At 40.6% G+C, this 22011-nt stretch overlaps 1 protein-coding gene and 1 long non-coding RNA gene across 2 annotated transcripts in view; both read left to right on the forward strand.

Annotated features, from left to right (window-relative positions):
• Positions 1-22011, forward strand: part of map3k3 (mitogen-activated protein kinase kinase kinase 3) — a 34775-nt gene that overhangs the window by 3148 nt on the left and 9616 nt on the right. Inside the window, exons 2-7 of the mRNA XM_083566932.1 lie at positions 14103-14201; positions 15567-15697; positions 15820-15860; positions 16114-16213; positions 17059-17172; positions 17294-17414. Of these exons, the coding sequence (XP_083423058.1) occupies positions 14198-14201; positions 15567-15697; positions 15820-15860; positions 16114-16213; positions 17059-17172; positions 17294-17414 (511 nt within the window). The 5' untranslated portion in view covers positions 14103-14197. The remainder of the gene's footprint in view (positions 1-14102; positions 14202-15566; positions 15698-15819; positions 15861-16113; positions 16214-17058; positions 17173-17293; positions 17415-22011) is intronic.
• LOC310740457 lies at positions 8715-12574 on the forward strand. Its single transcript, XR_014537659.1, has 2 exons — positions 8715-9922; positions 9979-12574. It is a non-coding gene; the product is annotated as an uncharacterized lncRNA (long non-coding RNA).

Raw genomic sequence — 22011 nt, forward strand, 5'->3', positions numbered from 1 at the left:
GAAGACTTGACGCTAAATGAGTAGCATGGACGCCATCTTTTACTTCAGTTAAGCACCAGGATTGATAAATGAGTTGTCAGATCATCAGTACAAAAATCTTTTCACCCTCCTACCAGTTCAGTCATTTAGATTAGATTAAATTAGATTAATTTAGATTATTGATTATTGTCGTTGTGCAAGGTACATGTACAGAGCCAATGGAATGCCGTTAGCATCTAATCAGAAGTGCATAAGTGCCTGTTTACAATAAATAAATAGCAGTGTGATAAATAAGGGTATGGGGTCCATATGTACAGGGGTTTAGGGGCAAATAATGTACAGAAGGTGCAGTAGGTAATAATATATGGATATATATTAATATACAATATACTATAATATATTTATAGTCATAGATAGTGACATGGTTTCACTCAGTTCTAAGTAACAAATGAGTAATGGACTTGGAAGGAATCAGGTTTTTATAAATAATTATTTGAGTACCTAATTTACTTCTGATTAATGTACACTAGGGCTGTTGCTATGGATTGTTTTAGTAATCGAGTATTCTAACGATTATTCCCTTGATTAATCAAGTAATTGGTTAAAAAGTAGTTTTTCTTTATTAAACAGCAAAACTAAATATAAAAGAAAAAAATAGATGGGTCTCTTAAAAATTAATTTGAGAAACTAATATAAAAATGATTTTTTTTTTTTTTTTTTTTATGTTTTAGAAAAATGTACATTTTTATTGTTGAAACTGCATTTAAGAATATCAGTGAAAACGAAACCCCAATTTAGTGCGTTTAATAGCCATATTACATCAAAATGCAAATACAGTTGCGTTCAAAAAGTCTTTCTTTAATGACACTCATTATTATTCTCACGTATGTATTTATATTGTCAGTAATAATCGTTCGTGGGAAACACAGTGCTTTGTGTAGGTAAATGGACCAAACTTGCCTCGATTCATTTTTGTAATGGAGTTACTCAAATCGTTTCAGCCCTGATGTACGGCATATAAAAAAAAGTTTGTGAACACCTAATTTTTTGAGATTTGCACGTGTTCTTTTAACATCCCATTCCGCATTTAGTCTCCATTTTCCGTTACAGTATCCTCCACTCTTCTGGGAAGGTGGAGATTTGTGAGATTTTATTTAGCCACATGGGTGTTAGTAAAGTCAGGTTCTGATGTGGGTGAGGTGAGGAGCACTCGGGTGCAGTCAGCATTCACATACATCCAAACAGCAGATCTTCACTCCAACCCATGTAAAAAAAGATCTTCACGTACCATCATGTTGGAACAGGTCTGGGTCTCATAGTTCAAGTGAAAGGAAAGTTTCGTGCTTACACATCCGAAGACGTCCCTCATAATTGCGTGCCTTTAACTTTGTGGTAACAGTAAACAACCATATAAGACTGTGTATTTTAAGGTCTGAAGGACTGTTTTGAAAAATTTTTTTTGATACCTGATACAGATCTGATTTGTCATTTTTGCTTAAATAATTCAGTGTTTAAAAGACAGATGCTGTAAAACCTTAAGATAATAATGTTTTATAGATTGCACGATTTTCCTTGAATCTTCGGTGTAAAATGGAGAGAATTCAAGAGAACAATGTGGAAAAATATAAAAAAATCAGTAGGTCTGATGGGTAGAGATATGCTCTCACTGTTGTGGACCTTGAAATGACACCGATATGGACGTTCGTATGTTGAAAACTCTACATCTTTTTGGACTGTAACTTTACTCAAAAACGTGTTTACGAGGGATCTTTTATAATGTATCACCTGAATGTGTTTTCTAGTTTTTTTTGTCTCATGTGAAAATGGAATTTCTTATATAGTCATTTAAATGTAACGGATTTGACGATTACCCCGTGTCTGTCACGTTTATAGCCGTGAAGCTAACGTAAAATTAAAGCTTCATAAACAAACAAACAAATGTTGAAAACGTAAACAAAAAAACACTTTTGATAGCAACACCTGAGCAATAAGCGACGTATGTTTGGCTCCTCAAAGCAGTGAACTGTGTACCAAATAGATTGAAAAAGCCATTAGGTTTGCCTGTTGACTGCTGAGGCTGTGGGCAGCCATGTTGGTTTGAACTAAGGCTTGAGGAACCTGAGTTACTGAGTTCTTCTTTGTGTGTGGACATGGGAAGTTACTGGTTTTAGTCTAACACAGCGTGACATAATGGAAAATTAGGGAGAATTGCGTTCCACATATTCTGAATACCAGAACACTTCTTTTTCCTTCACGGATTTCATGTGTATTTTGTCTCTAAAAAAAAACAAAAAAACAACAGATATTTTTTTTATTTTTAGCCAAACTAAACCGAACCATTTGTGCATTTAGGCTTCTGCTCTCATTAAGCCGAAAGGAAAGACATCACAAACTGCGGTGACTAACGAAAACCAAGCAACGCTCCTATATTTAGTCGGTCGAACTATTTGGCAGAACTCGAAGGACTGAATTTGCTCAAAAATGTCTTTGAAGGCCGTTTTGAGGAGGTAGACGTGTTTACTCTCCCCCTACGTCGCGCTTACTAATGTCGCTCGTACGATAATTGTTCCGTTCATTCAGACGGAAATTCCTGGAACAGATCGAAAGCCAAAGCTTTTAGGTCAAAAAGCTGAAAGATCAACACATCACCTGATGAAAGACGCATCATTACAGGACTGCCTCCATTTATTTTTTGCCTTTTATTTATTTTTTTTGTCGTTTTTGTCATTAGTAACATGTGAGTGAAGGTCATGTTTACCGCACCTGCTGGTCCTCCCTGTAACCCATTACGATTTTCTGCATAGCAAGCCATCTGCTGTAGAGCAGCCTGTAACCTTTGATTGCCTTTTCCTGGTCTGAAGCTGGAGTGATGATTTGAACAGGTCACCTCAAGGGTTTGGTGAGCATTAGCAAGCATTTTTATCAGGAAGTCTGAGTGAACCTTGTGCCATATAGCGTCTGTACGTTACCATATGTAGCATGAACAAGTCTCTGTAGACTAAACACTAAGAAAGAAAAACATTTTGACGTATTAGCTGTGACAGGAAAAATGGAGATTTGTTGCAGACGACTGCGTCGACACGAATATGTTCACGCTCATACAAAAGTCCAGGAAAACAATCAGCAGGGTTGTTTCTGTTCGAGGACGACTGATCGGCTGGTTGTGCGGCAAATTCGGCTTACTATTAAGCCGGGCGCATTTGACACAGCAAATTGTGCGTTTGCGCAAGAGAACATAACTTTCTCATACCAACAGGTGGCAGTAGTCTGTATTTGGCATCGTAACAGGGAAACTGGAAAAGCTACAATTGTAAATATCCAAAGCAAGCAGCATTTACATCTGCCGCTATCATTTCTAACGGATTCCTCTAGCTTTTTTTTTTTTTTTTTTTCTTTTCACTAATTTGCAAAGCGAGCAAGAATGAAATAAACGTTTTCCATGTATTTCTCATCCGCTCGTTCGCTAAGCTAAGCCAATCGGAGTTCTCTTTCTCTCTGACGAGCTCGTACTCTGATACGACATGGAGAATCGACCGGAAAACGGCTGAAGCCTTTGACTTTAGCCAACGCTGTGGAAAAAAACTAAAGCTGATCGACGCTCAAAACCCCCAACGACATTCCCAGACAGCCGATTGTTAGCTCTTAATCGAGCCATATATATTTCCTTGGTTATATATGCTTTCGGAGAAAGAATAAGAACAGCATGTGAGTAACATTTAGAACTGTACTGTTAGTTTAGGCTAGACTCGGGTCTACAGGTAGACTCGGGTACCAAAACCTGCTAACAAGTGCACTGACTGGAGAGGCTTGTGTTGCTCAATAAATGTTTCATTTAAACAATTTTTTGTTTCACGACTTATTAATTGAGTATTAGATTTTATAAGGGGGGGGGGGCTAGAAGAGAAATTTGGCATCATGTATCGGCCATTGGCTGCTATGATTTCTAAATCTCTGCGTGGCTAAAGCGCGTTTGGAAATTCTCGGATGAACATCTACAAGTGATTTGCATATTCACTGAACTGTCAGGTGATTCATCTCCAGGTCAAGATCTCCGAATAACTCTTAATGACTTTTTGCTTTTCCCTTCAGCCACTGCTCACATCCTTGGGGTAACTATGGACAATCAACTGTCCTTCTCCTCACATGTTGCTAATGTGGCTCGTTCTTGTCGATTTCTTCTCTACAACATCCCAAGGATTCGACCATTTCTGTCCACACAGGCTGCCCAGGTGCTTATTCAGTCTCTTGTCAATTCAAGACTGGACTACTGAAGCTCTCCGCTGGCTTCCAGTAGCTGCACGTATCCGATTCAAAACACTGATGGTTGCCTACAGAGCCAAAAATGTACCAGCACCATCTTACCTCAGAGACCTCATCACACCTCGCACTGCACCACACTGTCTGAGATCCTCCAGCACTGCTCCACTGATCCCACCTTCTCTCAGAATAAGAGATAAGTACACTTCAAGGCTTTGCATTTAACCATATGAGGTTTGACTTTGACCAAACAAATATATAAATGTCCAGATGTTCCACTTTGTTTTCATTGAAAAATCCTACAGCTTTACACACTCTTAGCATCCAGACAGTTCGTTTCTCCAAACACTGAGCGGAAATACGTTGCTGTGCCTCCTGTAAAACTCATCGAAGATGTTCTTCACTAGTTGGGAGATTTCTTTCCTGTGATCGAGTTCATCCCAGAGAAGTTCAATAGGATTTAGGTGCGGTGACTGGGCAGGACGTTTCATGATAGACATTACTCCAGATGACTGTCTGCTCTCTAAATAACACTTACAGAGTTTGAACGTATTCGCCGTTTCAATTAGCCTCAGTCCAGACGGAATTGAATGGTGGTAAAGTATGGAATGGTTGCCATGTTGGTTCAGGAGTCCTTTCACTTTCCGGAATAAGGTTCCAAAACAGTTTTCCTTGTTCTAAAACAACCTCAACCCGTTACGCTTCATCCTCTATGTTGGACTGTGTGGGTGTGGTCTGCTAACATCTTCTCTTCTGTTCTCTGTCTTATATCAGTTCCTCTGTTAGCGCAAGAAATATCTCATTTGTGTTCATCTGTCTACAAAACTTTCTTCCACTCATTCACTGTTCAGTTCTTGTGTGTTTTTGCCTTTTATCGAGTTTGTTGCATAGAAACAACATGCACATGTCTCAAAAAATATAAAAGATAAAGTTTTTTGTTTTGATTGTCGAATCGTACATGACCAGTGGTGGACAATGGGGAAGTAAATGTAATTCGTTGCTCCGTTTTGAACTTGTTTTGATTGGCGCTTGGTGTATCTACTGATCACCAACATACAGTTCAGCATCAGTTCAACAGCAAGCAGCAACATTTAGAGAGGAACAAATAATGGTGAAACTTCTGATTCGAACTCACCACAACACTTGTGGACTTATTTGCCCTATTTCTCTGAAGTAGTTTTCGGGTTCATGATAATTTGAATATATATTAATCAGTGTTTAATATCATTCTATTAATAGATCAGTGTGCTGAAAGTGAGAGTATTTTTACATAAACTGAGTTGATTAAGTAAAGAGTCTTGTGATAAAAATTATAACAGGAACATTATAAAAAACAGATGCACATTTTGTAGAATTTTGTCCTCCATTTCTGCCGCTAAACATTCTTCCGTTTTCTTTGAAGGAAATCGATCTGGAGTGTGTACAAACTGACATTAATCTTTAACAAGGCCGTCGAAAAACACGTAGAGCAGTCGAAACAACTGCTGCTGTTGTCCACCATCTTGGCTGAATTGGTCACATGACTAAAATGCATCATCGTATTCGAAAGCCTCCGTGGCATTTTCAGATTTGTTACCTTTGGAGAGCGTTTTCTATAAACGGCGTCTCAGTGTGGATGGAAGATCAGAACAGAGAGAATAAATGTTTTCAAATGATAACATATCAGTGTGGACATGTCCTTAGAAACCTGTGAAAACTCGTGATATCGACTCAAGATTTTTTTTGTATTTTTATTGATGATTTTGATGTAATATGGCAATTAAATGCACTAAATGTGTTTAGTTTTCACAGATATACTTGTATACAATTTTAGCAATAATAATGTAAATATTTCTAAAAAAGGAAAGCAATTTTTGTTCATTTAAAGAGACCCGTCTTATTTTCTCTTGTATATTTAGTGTCGTTCTTTAACAAAGAAAAAGTACTTTCTTAAAAACGCTCTTTAAAAAACGATTACTCGATTAATCGAAGGAATAATCGTTAGAGCACTCGATTACTAAACTAAACGATAGCTACAGTCCTAGTCTACAGTAATCCGGATAAATTTCAAATCAGCATTTTTCGTCTAAAAACACTTTCGTTTTACATTAACGACATTTGGCAGATGCTGTAATTCAGAGCGACTTAAAATGTATTTAATTCATACAACTGAGCGTCTAAAGGATTGAGGGACTTGCTCAGGGGCCCAAGAGTGGCAGCTTGGTGTGGCTGGGATTTAAACTCATGACCTTCAAATCTTAAATTCCAATGCTTTAACCACTAAGCTACCACCTCAAAAGCGTTTCAGTTGTTTTGCAAAAGTTGCTCGTCCACACCGAAACGTCTTGAAAACGCAGTGCATCTGCGACATTTCCACCTGCCGCTTATTAACCTTCCGGCTCCTTAAAACGAGACTAAAAACACGGCATTGTTGTGCGGACATGGTTTTTTCCTTAGAGTGTATAATAAAACATCTAGGTCCCCTGGTGGTCTAGTGGTTAAGATGCAGCGCTCCCACCGCTGCGACCCGGGTTCGATTCCCGGTCAGGGAACCATCCCCAGCCACTCTTAGTGCCGGTCCCAAGCCCGGATAAATTGGGGAGGGTTGCGTTAGGAAGGGCATCCAGCTTAAAACATGTGCCAAATCAAATGTGCGGAGGATCCGCTGTGGCGACCCCTAACGGGAGAAGCCGAAAAGAAAAGTAAAAGTATAATAAAACATCATGATAACACTGTAATTTAGTAAGACATTAGGCAACAACGGGGTTCGGTATAAAAGAAAGAGGTGAAAGATAAAAGTCGGACAGCGAGAGGCATTAAAGAGAACAACCTCTGATAAACAGTCGTTTGAAAAGGACTCTCGTTACTCAAGCAGTCACACTTCCGACAATTCGGGACGTTGCAACATCTGTGATTACACGGATTACAACATGGTTATTGAGTAGCAGTGATGGAGTAATTGGCAACTAAGCATCAAAGCTCAAATTTACTGAAGTGCATGGCTAAGCACTGGTTCTTTACTGGTAATCATTGTGTTCTTGTTACTGGATGGTTGTGAGTTCAGAAAACCTTAGTCTTATTCTTGTGCCATTTTGCACACACCCTAAATTAGAGTGACTTGAGGGTTAAGTGCCTTGTTCAAGGGCCCAGAAGTGGCAGCTTAGTTTTGTCTGGGATTTGAACACATGACCTTCCAATACAATGTCCAATGCCTTAACCACTAAGTTGCCATTTCCATTTGGCACGTCCCCTTATCCAGTACCACCTGTATTTATCCCATTTATGTTGAACAGTTCAAAAATAAGTGCCTTGTTTAAGAGCCCAAAAGAGGCAGCTTGGTATTCCTGGGATTTGAACTCATGCCTTTCTACTCCAATGTCCAATGCCTTACCCATTGGCCTACCACCCCTCTTATCTAGTACCATATATAGTTATCCAATTTATATTGAGGCATTGAGAGCTAAGAGCCTTGCTCAAGGGCCCAGAAGTGGCAGCTTGGCAACTCAAAACCACCATTGGCTTCAGCAGTAAGCTGCCACTTTTGAACCGCTTGGCTCGGTGCTTGGATTTGACTCCACCTTACTCGTAAGTCACTCCCGTAAAGCCTCTGCCAAACGACTGCATACGACATGAATCCCTTTTTTTTTTTCAGGACGAATTCCATAATGGTGCATTAAAGGCCTACACGGTTCCTCTCAGACAGTGAGGACTGGAATAAATCGGACATGCTGCTTATGTTTGTGGTCTGTGGTCGGCCCCAGAGAGAAGAAAGTATGCAGCTGAAGGAAAGAAAAGAACAGGAATCAAAGGAAGGAGTGTGAGGAAGTAATGTGATGAATGTATTAGGAAGATAAAAAAACCGAAGGGTTTATATAAATCACATCACTAATGAGATGCTTGTGTGTTTTCAGATCTTCCCTCACAGACAAAACACACTGTGCTCATTGTTTGTAACTCGATTACAAACATTCACCGGCAAATGATTTGATTGTTCTATTATTTGAATCGATGGAATAATCGTTAGAATACTCGATTCTAGTTCATTGCTTACGTTGTTACTGTTGAGGTAAACTCTGGGAGTCTGCTGTTTGGGGCAGATGGAGATATTTCTGAATAGCCATCTATACTAGTAGAAGTCTGGATGACAGAAATCTGTGACTTGTGTGTGTGTGTGTGTCCATTTGGGTGGTCGTGATTTTTGCTATGATGTTTCTTTAGCGCCTCAGTGGGGACCTGGAAGTGGTGAAGCAAACATCTGTCTTCATAAAAACTGCAAATATTGACAGTACCTGTTCGATTGGTATTTTTTGGAAATTTAAATGGCTGCTGTTAACAGTCCAGATTGCACAAAAACTCCTACTAGCCTACTAGCGGCTCGGGGTGGAGCTAACCTGAGGTAATCTGACGATTATTTTTATTTTAATAAATAAATAAATATATATATATATATATATATATATATATATATATATATATATATATATATATATATATATATTTTTTTATTATTATTATTTATTTATTTATTTTTTCCGAAGCTCTTTCAGGGAATTTATGTATAAAAATGTATAAAAAAAAATGCATAAGCCACATATGAAGTTAAACTATCTTCAGAGAAGTGCGTGGGGGATTTCTCCACTGAACAATTTCATTAATGCTGGGTTGTTTCTGTAAAAAAAAGAAACAAAAAAGCATTTGAGTATGCAAGGTGAAGCAATTTGTGTAAATAAAATGTTTTTTTAATGATAATTGCAGATGGCCAGTTGCAAACCATGCTTAAAAATATAATTAATATAACATACAAGACAACTTTTGTTTAAAAAAAAAATTTACACAGACATTTTGTTCAGTTGTGAAGATTTAAACATCTAGAATATATAATGATTTAAATTTTGTATAATAATTCAATATGTGCTTCGTAAATATACGAACATTGTTAACAAGCGTTTGAACGTAGTAAAGCCGCACGTTTGAAAAGAGAATGGAGAAACGCAGCAAGCTAACAGGCCTGATTAAAGGAAAAATATACATTCGCTGAAAACCACAACAGTGACTAATTTACTGCTGCTGTTATTTGCTGCTTAAAGGTTTAGTGTTTGATTTAATTGAATCCATCACTGTCACGAGTGAGCTGATCGCGCAACCCCGATGTTCCCGAGTTACAAGAGAACAGATCCAGTGCAACTGTCCCGAAGTAAGAAAACAAACAGTTTTTGTAAACAAAAAAACAGTTAGCAAACAGTTTACACATTAGCACTGTATTAAACTACACCATTTTCACATGATTAGAAGTTTTTGCTCATTGTGCTGATGTTTTTTCTTCATCCGTGACTTTGGACGCACACGTTTTCCTGCTGCCGGTTGACCCTGTACTCTCGGCCATTTCGCAAGCGGCCACGTTATCTTCCTGTCACGTTAACCCGAAACTTGAGCAGCCCAACTAATCGATAATGGAATTAATTGACATCAAATTTATTTAACGATTATTGACGATTTTATCGATTAGTTGTTGCAGCCCTAGAGTTTACCAAAGCTCATCAGAGATTATCATTATGCCATTTGACAGAAAATAGATATGTTTTGCTTTTACACAATGAACACAATGGGCTGATGACAATAGGTGGTCCGATTAATCGGTTTTGCTGATTAATTGGCACCGATAGTTGATTGTTGGAACTATCAGTTTGGAGCAAAAATTCATACCATAGTTTTTTATTTTTGTGCTAAAGTCCAGTAGTATTTTACCTGGACTGATAAATGAAGAAAATGAAATAAATTGAGAATGAAAATGAGTAAAAGAGAGAATGTTGGATGATGTGGAGTTGGTGAAGCAGGAAGTGGATAGAATTAGTAAGAAGGAAGTGAGAGCAGCGATTAAGAGGATGAAAAGTGGAAAGTCGGTTGGACCAGATGACATACCATTAGAAGCATGGAGATGTTTAGGAGAGATGCAGTGGAGTTTTTAACCAGATTGTTTAACAGGATGTTGGAAGGTGAGAAGATGCCTGAGGAATGGAGAAGGAGTCTGCTGGTACTGATCTTTAAGAATAAGGGAGATGTACAGACCTGCAGTAATTACAGGGGAATTAAGTTGATCAGTCACACAATGAAGTTATGGGTAAGAATAGTGGAAGCCAGGCTGATGGAAGAGGTGTTCATCTGTGAGCAACAGTATGGTTTTATGCCAAGGAAGAGCATCACAGACGCATTATTTGCTTGTTGATGGAGAAGTATAGAGAAGGTCAGAAGGAGTTGCATTGTGTGTTTGTGGATTTAGAGAAAGCATACGACAGGGTGGAGAGAGAGGAGTTGTAGTATTGTATGAGGAAGTCTGGTGTGTCAGAGAAGTATGTGAGGGTGGTGCAGGACATGTATGAGGACAGTGTGACAGCAGTGAAGTGTGCAGTAGGAACGACAGACTGGTTCAAGGTGGAGGTTGGACTGCATCAAAGATCAGCTCTGAGCCCTTTCTTGTTTGCAGTGGTGATGGACAGGTTGACGGACGAGGTCAGACAAGAGTCTTTCTGGACTATGATGCTTGCCGATGATATTGTGATTTGTGGTGAGAGTAGTGAGCAGGTTGAGAAGAGCCTGGAGAGGTGCAGGTACGCGCTAGAGAGAAGAGGAATGAAAGTTATTAGGAGTAAGACAGAGTACATGTGTGTGAATGAAAGAGAGGACAGTGGAGTGGTGCGGTTGCAGGGAGAAGAGGTGGAGACGATGGATGAGTTTAGGTATCTGGGGTCAACAGTGCAAAGTAATGGAGAGTGTGTTAGAGAAGTGAAGAAAAGAGTGCAGGCAGGGTGGAGTGGGTGGAGAAGAGTGACAGCAGGAGTGATTTGTGATAGAAGAGTATCTGTGAGAGTGAAAGGGAAAGTTTATAAGACTGGTGAGACCTGTGATGTTGTATGGTTTAGCGACAGTGGCATTGAGTAAAAGACAGGAGGTGGAGCTGGAGGTAGCAGAGCTGAAGATGCTGAGATTTTCATTAGGAGTAACGACGATGGACAGGATGAGAAACGAGTTTATTAGTGTAACAGTGCATGTAGGACATTTTGGGGACAAGGTGAGACCTGATTGAGATGGTTTGGACATGTACAGAGAAGGGACATAGTGTACATCGGTAGGAGACTGCTGAGAAAGGAGGAAAAGAGGAAGATGAAGAAGGAGGTTTATGGATGTGGTGAGGGAAGACATGCAGGTAGTTGGTTTAAAACAAAATTGTATGGAGCTTGGTAATGCTGGGATTTGAACTCTCCGATGACTTGGATGGAGCTGACCTTCCGATCAGAAGTCCACCATCTTAATCGTAGGGCTACGATTTCCCATAAAACGACCATCATCTGAGAATCGAAGGAACTATCAGAAATAAGTTTGCAGCACATGGAATCAACAGTAAACTGTACAATGACTTTTGCAATATGGTTAGATGATGGAACTCCAGGAATTGCATCTGGATTTTGCCCTTTATATTCCTAATGATGGTGTGTCCTGCTTTCATGCGCAAAGTTTAATGTGCATTGCGCTCAGTTTGTGAGTGATTTACAGCTTTACTGAACGCTGACAGCGTCTGCAAATGGCAAATATTTCCCTGCATATTTTTCTCCGGGTGGATGAATAGTAGCACGCTTTAATCCGTGCCAGCAAAACTCAGGTTTCCATTAAATTCCAGTCCAGATGCTGCTTAGCCTGACACACACATCTGTGTGTACACTTTCTCACAACGACCCTATGCTCTGGAATAGCTAAAGCAGCTATGGAAAACCGAACACATGCACATAAAAAGTGGACCATATGACTGGGATGTCCCTTTGGGTTCACATATCTCCAAGTAAGAATTTCACAAGGCAACAGAACAGATGTGCACGATTTAAACGGGCCGGGTTCGTTGGAAGTTCCCGGAGACTTAACTTGCTGACTCATACATCTTACAATGGACGAGACTTCGGCCAAGATTCAGGCCTCAGTTTGGCTTAATTGCTGTCCGTCTGAGAATCCAGACCCGTGGGTACATTCGATTAATAATCTCTGGTCTCTGGTCAGGAAAACATATTTGTGAGCTATTTATTAAAATTTTATGATTGTGATTACTCTCCAGGCTCCAGGTTGTAGGTTTTTTGCTGGAATCTTTAGGTTGCCTGTGCACTAACTGTTATGGTCCTGTGCAGTTTTTGTACTAATTGTGCTGTTACTGTATCACTGTGTTAATCAACCACAATAGGGGTCAATGCATCAAAACTATCTTCTGCTAAGACTAGTAATTTTGTGGTGGACACTTAGTAATTATGGCTCTGGGGTTCCTGATCAGAAGGTTAAGAGGTTCCACTGCTAATATGCCATTAATGAAAAAGAAAAGAAAGAAATGTACGTTATACACTTCACATGTACACACAGCACAGTAAAATTCTTGGAAGGACGCTGGGGTCAGAGCACAGGGCCAGCCACGATACACCACCCCAGGAAGCTGGGGTCTTTCACTTAGGGGCCCCAAGAGAGACAGATTGGTAAAGGGCTTAAACCCCCGAACTTCCAATCAGCAACCTAGCACCTCACGGAGTTATCACCTCCAGAAGCAAAGCCACGTGCTGGGATAAAATTGAGACACTTTCACTGTGCTGTGACTTATGTAAGAAGCGTGACAAATAGAGAAGGAATTCCTCTTCTCTTTAAAGGCTGGCAGCCAAGAACTTCGACTCCCACAATGTTCACATACACACTATAGGGTTAACGGTCACCAAGCTACTGATTAGGCATACCGGTTTAGCCACTACATAATGTCTTTGTTTTATCGTGAACTGATGTCTTTGTAAAAAAATGGAAAGGTGGTACTCTGGGTCGAAAATAGGCTGCTGTACTGGCAAGTTCTGTTCGGCAACTTGGTGGCATTCTGTGTGTCCTGGCTGATAACATTGGAGAAACGCTAGGAGTGACAGCAGAATTTGCAATGCAATGAACTATAGATGTAGCAAAAGTTCCCAGCCACAGATTTAGTGCAGTTGAGAAACAAGGACTTGAGGAGTCCAAAGTGATTGATATGGTTTGTGTCATATATCAGACAACAAAGGGGTCGAGAACTACCAAATTTTCAAAAAGGTTATTGAATGTCTCAGTGATTAACCATGCGTACGCAACACCACTACAGCCCTAGAGCCTGGAACAACACATCCAGTTCTTCGCTGATGTTGCTCAGACATTCTGATATGGGCGGCCACCGTAGTCCATCAGAATAACATTTTACATTTTCAGCATTATTTGTTTGAGTTGCTTCGCATCCGATGGCTTTTTATTTTAAACGTATAACGACAATTCATTTAGCGTAAAAAAAAAGTCTTGGATTTCAGGTCGAATTTAGGCAGAACTACTAGCTTCCTTAGCAGTCCGAACTGAACGCTGAAACTGATGAGTACCGAACGAGGTTTTTTTTTTTATGCATTTCTGTACTTTATACTACTGTATAAGGAATAAAGAAAATGCATAAAGGTTTCTTATAATTTCAAATTTAACTTGGCAAATTGTACAATGATTTTTTTTAACGTCAGATACTGAATATAAAACACTTGCTGCTTTAAAGGCTTTCTTATTTTTCACCATTGTCATGATCGTCGTTCTAGGAATTTTGTACATAGCAGCTATTTTGCTCGTAGCCTTATTGCTATCCTTTCTAGGCTTCTTGTTAGCTTTTTTTTTTGCCACTTTAGGACCTATGATTTAGTGCTAAATAAATGCACAGAAAACACATTTAATGCATTTAATGATTTTTCAGTTGTCATTACTGGTTTATAAAGTACATTGACAGCTGTGAACAGGTTTTTTTTTTTTTTTACCTCATACCATGTGAATGTTTGAGCTTAGCCCTCTCTATAAACACTGCATGTTTCTACTCTCAGGCTGTTAATTGGTGGTGTCAAAAGTCCGAGTGTGTGAAGACTTCACCTCCGAGTTCAGAAGAGGACGCACACACATCCACACACAGGCTGCCAAAATGAGTAAGTTCCCTTTACTTGGAAAACATACCTGAGGTAAACCATCTAGTTAATGTTCTGCTGTAGCTTATTGAATGTGCAGGTATGTGACCTTAAGGAATTCTGAGTAAAAAAAACAGAGAAAGAACGTGAATAAGTGCAGGACACTTAATGCTGGCTTTGCAAAGCCCTGAAGTGCTGAAAGAGCTTCACACACACACACACACACACACACACACACACACACACACACACACACACACACACACACACACTTGTCATGTTGCCTGTGTAATGAGCGCTGGTCCAAGCCGCAGGTTTGCACATGGTAGAGGAGGCTCCTCCGGGTTCTCTCTCTCTCTCTCTTTCTCTCTGTCTTTCTTTCTCTGTTTCTGAAGGTGTGTGAAGTCGGTCCAAGCTACACAGTGGGACTATTTTCCTTCCTTGAGTGAGCAAAGCCAAGACATCTCGCTCTCACACTTCAAACACGAAAACCGTGATCTCGGGATCAAACATATCTGTCCAGCATACAGGCTCTGTTAAACTGGCAGATGGCCCACTGTATGTGTTTGTGTGTGTGTGTGTGTGTGTGTGTGTGTGTGTGTGTGTGTGTGTGTGTGTGTGTGTGTGTATGTAAGTGTTTAATGCTTTATTATACCTGAAATCCTAATTGTTTACACTTTATGGACAAAGGTTTGTTGACACCTGGTGGTATCAAAAGGTTTCACAACTAGTTTGTAACACGCACAAGGCTGCACGCACAGTCACAGGGAGCACCCACCTTTATAAGTCAGCGATCCAAAATACATCTTCCCGTGTACATTGGGAGCTGACCACGTGCGGAACCCTGTCACTGAACTCTCCTCACACGTGATTTTCATCACACAATCTCGCTTCCGCACACACTCCACTCGCCAGATTTGGCTCTTGCGGACTTGGCCTTTTTCTCGAAGATGAGCTCAAAGGTCGCTATTTTGACACCATTGCAGAGATCCGGTGCGAATCACAGAAGGTGCTTGACACGCTTCGAAAAGAAGACTTCCGTTCCAGAAGCAGCAGGAACACTGGGGGCGCTGCATTGCTGAGTGAGGGGAGTATTTTGAAGGTGATCGTGTGTAAACGTAGATAAATAAAGTAAACAGAGCGAGTCTAAAAACTTTTTGATACCACCTCGTATCTTCATTAGATCTTCGGAGAAGGTTCAGGTCGTCCTATACAACTGTGCGTCTTTAACTTTGGGAAAGAACCACATATGGTTGGAAAAGTCAGGTGTTGAGATACTTTTATTCGTATATTGTATGTACGGAATAAAACGCTTTCGAGGACTTGAACTACTTCCTGAGTAACAGAAGAGCATTAAAAGAACATTACTCCTAATTCTTTCTGTAGATGAGAGACAGGCTCTCCATTCCATAATGAAGGACCTGGTGGCACTACAGATGACCAGGCGGCAGCCCGTGCCCACTTACGACACGGCCAAAGCCAAGCCTGCTAGCACTGCTAACACGGCTAACAGACAGGTATGTATCTCTTTTTCTTACACACACACACACACACACACACACACACACACACACACACACACGCATTTCCTTGACCTCTGACTGATTCCGTAGTCACCAGTCCTGTTTGTTTCCTCCAGGACGATGTCCGAATCAAGTTCGAGTTCTGCGGAGAGAGAAGGTGAGTGTGACAAGCTTGGTATGCATACACATACACACACACACACACACACACACACACACACACACACACACACACACACACCAAGGCTCAGACATTCCCTAGATCGACTCCGAGCGGAAAAGGAAAAGACTGCGGTTTGTTTATAGGTGCCAGGAGAAACCACAGCTATGCTAGGTGTGCAACTTTGTGTGTGTGTGTGTGTGTGTGTGTGTGTGTGTGTGTGTGTGTGTGTGTGTGTGTGTGTGTGTAGGATACTGATGTTCAGTCGGCCTGTGCAGTTCGAGGAAGTCCAGCAAAAGGTCAAGACTGTCTTCGGGCAGCAGTTGGACCTGCAATATATGAACAACGAGGTACTAATCCAGTCTCACACAATAACGGTACACCAAATTCACAGTTCGGTACCTCGGTTTTTAAATCGCGGTTTCGTTCGATTTCGGTACGGTAATGCAAATGCAAAACATATTTCTTAACGCAGGTTATTATTGTTAACATTGGTGAACATTAGCAGTTTACATTTTTAAAACTACGTTACATAAAATTCCTGTTTGGCTACATAATATATAAAATAATATTTTTATACAAATAAAAATATATTCAAATTCAATAGAGTAAATTAAAATAATGCAACATCCCTTTTTTGTACCTTTTGTACCTTTAATATCTTATTTTCTAAAGATATTATCTAGTTAACTGTTCTACTTATTTCAGCAGACTTTAACAAATATCTTTTTTCCTTCCATCCTTTATTCATTCATTCAATGCCTTGATATATGGAATTGTCACGAGTTTCTCCTTTTAAAAGAAATTATTCAAGCTGGACAGAAAATCGATTGACTGTCGTAAAAAGTGGCAGCAATTTAAAAAATCGCAAAACAAAAGTTTTATGTCACACTACAAATCGTATTTCCAGCACTGCCATTGTATGTTTTCAAGTTTATTAATAATAATAATAATAATAATAATAAAAAACGGTGACACTGCGCTCAAGTGCGAGGCAGAGACTAAACAAACTTGCGGTCCGCCACTTTATACGTTCCTGAGGCAACACAGTAAAAATGATTGCACTCGGTAAACAAGTGTACCAAACCGAAAGCCCTGGTCTGACAAATTTCGCTACGGATATGTGTAGATAATTGAATGTGTGTGTGTGTGTGTGTGTGTGTGTGTGTGTGTGTGTGTGTGTGTGTGTCTGTAGATGTCAATCCCGCTGCATGGCCAGGACGACTTGAACAAAGCTATTGACCTGCTGGACCGCAGCTCGAACATGAAGAGCATAAAGATCCTGCTGCTGGCAGAAGAGCACAGCAATGTGAGTAACACACACACACACACACACACACACACACACACACACACACACACACATGAAACAAGCTTTCCTGAATTCCTAACAAGTGTTAATTGTGTGTGTGTTTGTGTGTTTACTCCAGGTCTCGTCCTCAACACATCACTCTGGCTGCAAGCAGGTTCGAATCAAAGCCTCACAGTCCATGGGGGACGTGAGCACGGCGTATCAGGCGGCCGAGACCAGGGGACGCCACCCGTCCACCAGTGAGTATGCAGTATCTAAACATCGAGCATGCACGTGTCATAAGAGGCTACTGAAGGCGAGCGAGTGTACTTCAGTCATGTTTTTTTCTTCCGTCTCGAAACAACGACTTTTTCAGTTCCTCTGCAATGGAGAACCACGTACAGGAAGGTTTACATGTGAGTTTAGAGCTCAAGGATTGATGGCGTGAATGTACAGGATACAGTACAGAGGAGGTGCTCAAAAACTGCTCCTGAAACATGCATTGAAAAAATAGACAGATAGATAGGTAGGTAGGTTAGTGGACGGACGGACGGACGGACGGACGGACGGACGGACGGACGGACGGACGGACGGACGGACGGACGGACGGACGGACGGACGGACGGACAGACGGACAGACGGACAGACAGACAGACAGACAGACAGATAGATAGATAGATAGATAGATAGATTAATCTGACGTTTTTTTTTTTCTATTAATCATATTAAAAAATTATTTGATGTTTTGCTTATAATAACTATGAAATAAACTCTAATTCATGGTATTTATGTATAAACGTTGTACTTAAAAATTGCAAAAGCATTGAGTTTAATTATCTTTAATTTAGACATTTTAAAGCTTTTAGTAGCTGCATGTTGAGGAGTGCATGACGGATATTTATATATATATATATATATATATATATATATATATATATATATATATATATATATATATATATATATACTGGAGATCAAAATTAGAGAACAATATATAAACAATTAGGACTTCTGAAATAATGTGATCTTCACTGCTCAACAGTTGGAGGAGTTTTTGTCCTGTCTATACCATGCTACCAGAACACCTTTTCCACAAAATAACTAAGGCATTTAAAAAAAAAAAAACATTATTTTGCGGAAAACACACTGATCAAAATTAGAGAACAATAATGACTGTAGCATGGAAAAAGATTACAACACAATTTTCTGAAGGTTACAACAGTCAGCAATTAGTAGGACGTGTACAGGCTTCTGCTCTGAATAACTTCAGCACATCTGCAGCCACAGGACAGCACTAGACTCTCACACTGCTCTGGTGTGATTTTGGTCCACTCTTCTTCCAGTCTCCTCCACAGTTCAGTGACTGTAGTGGGTTTCTTGGCCATAACTTTGTCACCAAGGATTTTCCAGAGGTTCTCTATTGGGTTGAGATCAGGACTGTGCAGGCCATGTCATTATTTCAATGTTTTCAGTTTCAAGGAACTGCTTTACCCGTTTTGCTGTGGGACATGGAGTATTGTCCTGCATGAACACTGCGGGCTGATTGGGTGATGAACGGAAGGAACCATATAAATATACACACATATAGTTGTAGTAAAGTTTATACATTACTTTAGTGTAGATTGCTCTGTTTTCTTAATTACGTACTGTCCTTTGTTCCATTATTAACAAATGACAGTATACTATCCCATACTGATATCCATTCTTTAAGACTCCTGTGTAGGCGAGGCCAAGTCCCAAGCATATTTTCAAATTACGTTGGGGTCATCGTGACTCAGGGACTACCCGTGTTACCTAAACGTGTTTCTGTATTTGATGCTGTCTTATTGCTGTGAGGTGCCTGAAGAGCAGCCAAGTGGAGCGAGACTCGATCTATGCCTGTAACTGTAACTCCATCATATAAAACGTACACGTTTAATTCGACCGAGCGTCATTTAAATACACAATACAGAAAAATACTTGTGTCAAAGATGAAGTGTGTTAATAATTCTTTGTAGTTTCCTGTTTTGTGAAGTTTCTTTAATTCAGGAAGAAAAAAAAATAATAGTTTCTGCTTTCATCCCGTTACTGTTCGGATAATAGCGTAACGTATGAAGCATACGTGTCTGGTGTTTACAGTGGAGCTCACGTACGCAGGCAGCTCTCCAGAAAGAGGAAAGACTAACGAGGAACAGGAAGGCCCCCTCGCGCCACTCTCCGGTGTCACGGCTCTCAGATTTTCGCTCCGGATTTCTCTTTTTTTTGTACCGGGTTTCTTCCTTCGCTTCTTTCACTCTTTTTCTCAATATCTCTTTTTCTCCCTCTCGTGCTTTCACTCACTCTCTCTCTCACTCTCTCCCATTCTGTGTCTGTTGTTTCTTCGACTTCCTTCGTGAGCAGTGGGTCCTCATCCTTTTCCTGTTCACCATCACTAGCTGCTGCACAATGGCCTGCTGGCATCCGGCCAATCAGATTGTGAGACACTATTAGTCGACCGAGCAGCTCTGGTTTTGTGTGTGTGTGTGTGTGTGTGTGTGTGTAACAGAAGGGGGAAGGGTTCTTTCAGCTTGTCAGGCGTGCAGAGAAGCAGGACTTCTTCGAGCTTTCGCATCTGGAGGAGTTTTTGTTTATGTCTGCCTTCAGTCTAATGAATCCGAGACTCTGGCAGCGGAGTTGCACTCTGATCTCTCGTCCCAGCAGATTTTCTTAAACAACACAGCGGGTATTTTCACGCTGATGTAGACAGCTGTTACACTAAAACGCAGGATTATTACATCATGCGCTTTTGGCTAACATTTAAAACCTGGCCTTCGAAGGTCAATACACTGCAGCAGTGTTCGTTCAAAAAGTGCCTTTCGTGTCAAGAGCCCACAGGATCGCTCTCTGGGACGATAAGGGAAACAGCAGAGGCGGCTTACGACAAACACACGTTCCAACCAGAGACTTAAGAAAGCAGCGATACTTTGGCAGGACAAACACGTGCACTCGTCGGTAATGGGAGCGATCCCGATAACGAATTGAGTAAACCACTTAGTATTATTTATCAATCAGGGATATCGCGGAATATTTGTGTTGGCTCCCTGCAGGCTTTCAGTATTTGAATTGTCACAATGTGAAAAGCACAGTTAGGTGTCCATGCGTTCATGATTCCTGGCTCGGTCCTTATAATGGTAGTGAGCTATTTAACAAGTGCATTAGCCCCCACATTAAGTATACAGATACATATATATAAATATAGACAGAGACAGTGGCATTGAGTACAAGACAGGAGCTGGAACTAAAAGTAGCAGAGATGAAGATGCTGAGATTTTCATTGGGAGTGTCGAGGATGGACAGGATTGTAGGACATTTTAGAGACAAGGTGAGAGAAGATGGTTTGGACATGTGCACAGGAGGGACATAGGGGTACATAGTAAGAAGAATGCTGAGGATGGAGCTGCCAGAATGGAGGAAAAGAGGAGGCCAAGGAGGAGGTTTTTGGATATGTTGAGGGAAGACATGCCGGTTTGAAAGATGCAGATGTAGAGGACAGGGGGTTATGGGGACGGATAATCCGCTATGGCGACCCCTAATGGGAGCAGCCCAAAGAAGTAAAAAATATATACAGCCATTATGTCAAAATAACTGCCATCAAAAGTGAGTACATACTAAGTGAACGTCAAAATTGTGTCCAAAGTGTGAATATTTTGTGTGAGTACCATTGTTATGTTTCACTGCTTTAATCCTCCTGGGCAGAAAATCACCAGAGCTGCACAGATTGTTGCTGGGATCCTCTTCCACTCCTTTATTATGACATCCTGTGGAGCCTCAAGCAGAAGGTGGAGAAGCTTCATGTGTCTAACATCCAGCAGCTCCGTGATGTCATAATAAAGGATAATAAAGGATAATTTGTTATCATGTTGGAAAACTGCTGTTCCGCACAGTTTCTAAAGAGAGGGCATCATGTTCTGCTTCAGAATGTCACAGTACATGTTGGAATCCATGTTTTCCTCAACGAATCGCAGCTCTAGACCATGATGCTGCCACCACCATGCCTGACTGTAGGCAAGACACAATTTTCTTGGTTCTCCTCACCAGGGCGTCACCACACGTGCTGAACACCATCTGAGCCAAACAAGTTTATATTAGTCTCATCAGACCACAGGACTTAGTTCCAGTAATTCATGCTCTTGGACAGATCATATTCAGCTAACTGTTTTTGGGTTCTCTTTGATGGACCCTTGCGAGGTCTGTTCTAAATGGAACCCGTCTTGGAAAACCTCTGTATGGAGAGCAACAAATCTAAATATTAAATCCTCAGAGACTCTTTACCATGAGGCCCATGTTGAACATCCAGTGGTCAGTATGAGAGAATTTTACAGAAAGCACCAATTTTAAACTGCTCTAATACAAGATACACAAATTTGTAAGGTCCTGACAAGCAGATAAAAACATGAACATGATGAATAGGACGTGTGGCTCTGCATGGTTACGCCACATACAGCTGTTATCAATGAGGGTGTACTCACATTTGTTGGCAGCTTTTTTGATGATAATGGCTGTATGTCCCCAACCTTTTTTGCGCCACTGCTTAACGTCAGACAATATTTTCACGGACCGCCCTTTAAGGTGTGGCGGATAAATACAACAAAATAAAATGATACTACCTGTTATTTAAAGTTTCTTGCTCTAACACACGTGTGTCAAACTCAAAGGCCGTGGGCCACGTCTAGCCCGATGTACAATTATATCCGGCCCGCAAGTTGATTTTATAAAGATCTATTATTATTGTTATTAATGTCCCGGCGATATGAAGCGCTGATAACAAAAACTACAGATCCCATAATGCAGCGCTTCAGCTGCCTTACCGAACGCTAGACTACCTGGGAACATTCCAGC

This window comes from Silurus aristotelis (assembly GCF_946808225.1).
Source record: "Silurus aristotelis genome assembly, chromosome: 17".
In the NCBI taxonomy this organism is placed as follows: domain Eukaryota; kingdom Metazoa; phylum Chordata; class Actinopteri; order Siluriformes; family Siluridae; genus Silurus; species Silurus aristotelis.